The 5,036-nt window shown below is 41.3% G+C and overlaps 1 protein-coding gene across 1 annotated transcript in view; it reads right to left on the bottom strand.

The window, feature by feature from the left end:
• Positions 1-860: 860 nt before the first annotated feature.
• PDGFRL (platelet-derived growth factor receptor-like) overlaps positions 861-5,036 on the bottom strand; it is a gene marked incomplete at both ends in the record, with an annotated part of 11,848 nt that continues 7,672 nt past the window's right edge. Inside the window, 3 exons of the mRNA XM_010135324.1 lie at positions 861-1,000; positions 1,286-1,579; positions 3,030-3,181. Coding sequence (XP_010133626.1) covers positions 861-1,000; positions 1,286-1,579; positions 3,030-3,181 — 586 coding nt within the window. The remainder of the gene's footprint in view (positions 1,001-1,285; positions 1,580-3,029; positions 3,182-5,036) is intronic.

Here is a 5,036-nt window from a genome sequence, read left to right as displayed (position 1 = left end):
TAGCCTGTGTTATTTCCTTAGCCCGACTAAAACCTAACGAGCTCTTATCAGCACGCTGGTTCCTGTTTCTATCGCTCATATATGTAGCCTGTCTGTGTTATCATTTTTCCTTAGCCCAACTAAAGCCTAACGAGCTCACTAAAGCTCTTATCAGCACTTTTAATGAGCATCAAAAGTCTTCTGTGTGAGTCTTGGCTGGCTTCCCAGCCAAAACACACCAGTCCGTCACATCCCCTTTCGGTGGGGGGAACAGCCCCCCTTTTCAAACCACGACAGCTAGTCAGATGATACACCTTATTTTTTGCAAGAAAAAGGACCAAACTTCTAAGATTCACTAGATGTTTCCAGTGGATTCTTTCAGATGAGGCTGGGCAGAAGCAGATTTCTGTGCTTCTGGATGTGGGCAACAATAAGCTTAAAGATTCTGTGCTGCAATCATTCATGTGCCCGAGCCATGGAGATGAAAGAGGTATCAAAAGAGGCATCAGTGGGGCTTTGTGGCTTGCCCTAGAATAGCTTCCTGATGCTGGCTGGCTTGGACCCTGTCTGAGGCTTTTCTTTGTAAACAGTGCCAGCGGCCAAGTGTCTCTGGAATGGAAACTTGAGGGAGGAGTGAGCTTGGCTGAGCTTGATTTTTGCAAACATGGGTAAAGCTCTCCAGCTTCGTTCCAGTGCTACTTCTAGGCTTTCTGGGAAAGATGGCCTGAAGTTCAAGAGGGATGTGCTGCGTCCCCCTGCCAGCACGCCTGAGCTAGCAAGGGGCAGACACCACAATCTGGAAGAATCTTTACTCCAAAGCTAGACACTGACTGGCATTTGAAGCGCTGCCTTTATGAAGAACAAACCATTTCACCTCTTACCTCTTGCCCTGGGTGCTGCCACCTGAAGTTCACATCGACATCTGGCTCCCCAAGGACTGTGCAGATCACATGAATGCTGTCACCAACTTCTGCTCTATTGGATGACGCCACAATTGTGGTTGAGGGCGGGCCCTTGGGAACTGATAGGGAGACAGTGTTTGGAAGCAGAAAATTAGTTTCCAAAGTTAAATACTGATAAAACTTAAGAGTAAATTTTTGCCTCAGTTTGCTTAACACAACGGGTAAGTGATGTACAACTGCAACCTTCCCCTCTACGCTGGGAATGTGCTGGAACTTAAACCTACAAAGTTTTACCACATATACTTTTGATCAATGGTGATTACATTATTTTACATTTTCTTCTTAATTGTTTTCTAAACAATGTCAGCAGAAGAAACAAGAGCACATAGAAAACTGCACCTTACCTTCCACATACAGTAGGTGATACTTGATGGAAATCTGAGGTGCTCCCTGTGACTCTGCTTTGCAGTAGACAATACCTTTATGATCAGAAGTAGGGTGCTGGTAGACAAAACCCTTTTTTACATCATAGATAATATCAGTTCCATCTGTTTCAATCTCTTCTGCTGGAAATTCCCTGTGTAGAGTTACTTTTGCTGTAGGAGTTGTAACACGGCATGGGATGACTGCAGGTTTATCTGGGTTCAGGTAGACGATCTCAAAATAACTGGGAGTAGGTACAAAGAGTTCCTCTTTATCTGTGCAGAAGTTTATATAGTTAGAATAATACTTACATCTTGATTTAGCAGAAAGAAGATAAAATACATATGACCAGAGAAAACAGCTATGAGCAACATTAAAAATTAACCTGAAACTCTTTGCTTTAAATAGGCACACACAAAAGAAACCCACCTTTTCCAACCTGTGAGTATATATTTACACAGCTTGCATTAAAAACATTTTATCAAAAAGAAAAACAAAGTATTCCTCACTGTAACTATAGATTTTTAAAATCTTAATTCCTAGAATCTTAACTCCTGGAATCTGGAATTCCTTTTTAATAAATTGCCAGATACTCATCTGCATCTGATTCTGTTCACTTGCCCACTTTTAAAGGGTTGCACAGCTAACAAACCCACCACCACTGACAAGATAAGCACTACTAGGAGAGATTCCATTTTATACACAAGATTTTAGACAAATGGTTTGATTTACCGCTCTAGATAGCTGAAATGTTTAGTGCTTTTAGAATGACAGTTAAAGACTATTCCCATATTTGACATGCTTCTTAGAAGTATAAAGTTGAAACTCTTCTTTTTAGTATGAGCATTTACAGAATAATCTGACTGAAAAGTTTATTCCAGCCTTTCTACAGGAATGTATCCTCAGAACATTAAGCACCTCTGATAAATGGGTTCTGCATACTCTTATAGTCCAGTTCAGCTCCAAAACATATTGTAAACAGTCCTATCTTAGCGGTTTTTACTGATATATTTGCTAGCCAAGAATGCTTTAGTGCTAATCAGGCAGCTGAGGTTGTTTTACCATTCATATTGTTTTCCATGAGAAGAACAAACTAACCATTTGATTTCAGCTCTGTTGTACCAAGCAGCAGTAAACTATGCGTGGTCACCTACCGCGCAGTGTCAGGGCTACAGTCAACCTCAAGCTCTGTGGGACAACGCGTGTGCTTAAGTGTTTTGCCTCTCAACCTGCCATATAGACCATCGGGAAAAACTGTGGCCTTACCAAGATCAGTGAGGTCAAGATTTTTAAGTCAATGCAGGTAACTGGAGGGGAGGTGGGGGGTTAGAGTCCACATAGTCACCTGAATGTCATGACAAAACAAATCTTCTGCACAGATTTATTTTCTTTATCCAGACGCATTTTCAAAAATTAAACATTTTTTAATTTGTTTTGTAGAAGATCCTCAGAAAGCGTGTTTGTGTTTTCAAAGGTATTTGCTTTCCATTGCATTATGCATTATTTTGGGTACACATTTAGCTTAATCCATGGGCAAAATGGACTCGAAAAACAACAAAAAAAAAAACCAAACCCACACTCACCAGCACTGTCTTCCTTAACACCCACTAAAAAAAGATTAAAACTGTGGAAGAAAAATGTTGACAGTGGAATCACTGATGTAGCTTTATTCCTGTCTTACTAGCAAATATACTTCCATTAATAATCCCCCAGTGAGTTAATTACCTGTGAAAAAGATGTAGGTTGAACCTGTTTTAGTCTCATCCTTCCTGCATTTGTTACCATTGCAGAGCTGAGGCCAGCAGCTATATTCTCCTGTGTCTGCTGCAGTGGAGTTTGTGAGGATCAGCTGACCATACCTGTCAAGCTGCTTTATACTGGGGAGAAGAAAAACAAAAGGTACAGACAAGCACAGATGTATCTCCTCGTACGCTTCTGTCAGCTCACTTCTACTTTGAATTTTTTCATTCCTACTCTGTAACTGACCCACCTTTCACTTTCAGAGCTATGTTACACTTCCCCTTCTGCTCTAACGAAGACCTGCTTACATGAGTAGTTTCATTGACTTCAACTACACACGAGGGCTTGCAAGCTTGTCCTGTACAGCTCATTCATGGACTCCTTTCAGTCCCCATTCTGAAACTGGGCCATGACTGTAGACAATATGTTCATCTGTTTTGTCTTGGTTTATCCATGTATATCCTGTATTTTCATGCTCCAAGTCAACCTGCAGGCATCTCAGTCTTTTATATATATATATATATATATACACCATTAACTAGTACATAACAATTTGATAGCATTACCATAGTATATAACAAAGACAATTCAGAAGTAGTAAGTAGCAGGTGCTTTTTAATAGTTTGTTTGATGTTTTATGGCTCCCTTCCCATCTTTAACATACTGGTCCAAGTTTCCACTTGCCGAACAAATCCAAGCTGAGATAGAAGCTCTTTATGGTGGTGTTTTCAATTAAGTCATTTCGCATTGCCTACTCCTCTGCTCCCAGCTACCCCAGTGGCATCTTCTCACTGGATTTTCCTCATCACCACTCAGATATTTGAGCACACGATCCTGAGCACTGCTGGAGGTGTACTGGCAGGGGCATCACTTTACACCAAATTCAGATTGTGTGATTATTTCAGACTTAGTTTGCTTTTTTCCTCCTCCTCCTAAACTTCCCTGATACATCACTCAGTGGATTGACATTTATAAATACACAAGTATTTATAAATATGCAGATACCGACAATGTTTCTTAGGGCCAAAGGAGAATGTATGAAATTCAGCTACAATCTCATCTTATTCTTTTTTTATTTTAAGCATTGCTTTCCTGGCTCTTTCTTGCAGACTGTTATAGTTGGCATCCTGCTGTGTTGCCTTCTGATGGATTATAACAGCCCAACAGTACCAGTTCTCGGGGAATCCTGTCAGGACAGTTGTGTGGCACTACTGATGCACTCCACTGCTGCTCTGACGCTTCAAAGTGTTGTTTTCAGCCATCTGCCTTTATGCAGTGACACATCCAGGACATGAAGGTTTCCCAGGACACTTCTGTTCTAACCAAATCAGGAGAGGTTTTGCCAGTTTTAGGCATTTGATAGCAAACTTCTTTTCAGTGTTTCAAACTGGTTCTGGACAAACACGCAGCCTGCATGAAGTCTGAACAGCTCCCATACTCTTATTGAACTGCAGGTTCTCTGAATATTTGTTATCTTCCTTTTTCTTCTTCTTAATGTGGCAGTTCTTCTGTAAGGCAGATGCCTGACCAAATAATTTATTTCTGGGATTACAAATAATTTCTGGGACTCTTACTCTCTGACACATCTTGTCACTGTGTACCAGTGGTACTAGGGACATGTCTGACTGTACCATATGCTCTAAATGCTCCATTTAGCTTATGTCTCCATTGCAGGAAGAGTAAGTGCTTAAACAGAGAGGCCACTACTTCCAGCTATAGGCACTTCCCAAAATTCTGGACTCCCCACGTACTCCGCTAGCGGTTTGCACTACTACCAGCAATAATAAGAAACGGTTCATGTAACCCAACATTTGGCCTCCAGCCAAGGCCAACAGCTTAGAAATTAAATACACACCAAACACACAACCCGAAGAGGGCTAACTAAGAAATCTCTTTTCCATTAACGCCCTCAGACCCCAATGGGACACTCATCCACCACGGGGCAGTTCTGAGGCCTGCCTAAGGAAACAGGTAAATCACGTTTCCTAGCCA

Source organism: Buceros rhinoceros, unplaced genomic scaffold (genome assembly GCF_000710305.1).
Source record: "Buceros rhinoceros silvestris isolate BGI_N320 unplaced genomic scaffold, ASM71030v1 scaffold47824, whole genome shotgun sequence".
NCBI classification, from domain to species: Eukaryota; Metazoa; Chordata; class Aves; order Bucerotiformes; family Bucerotidae; genus Buceros; species Buceros rhinoceros.
This window is presented reverse-complemented; position numbering and strand designations above follow the sequence as displayed.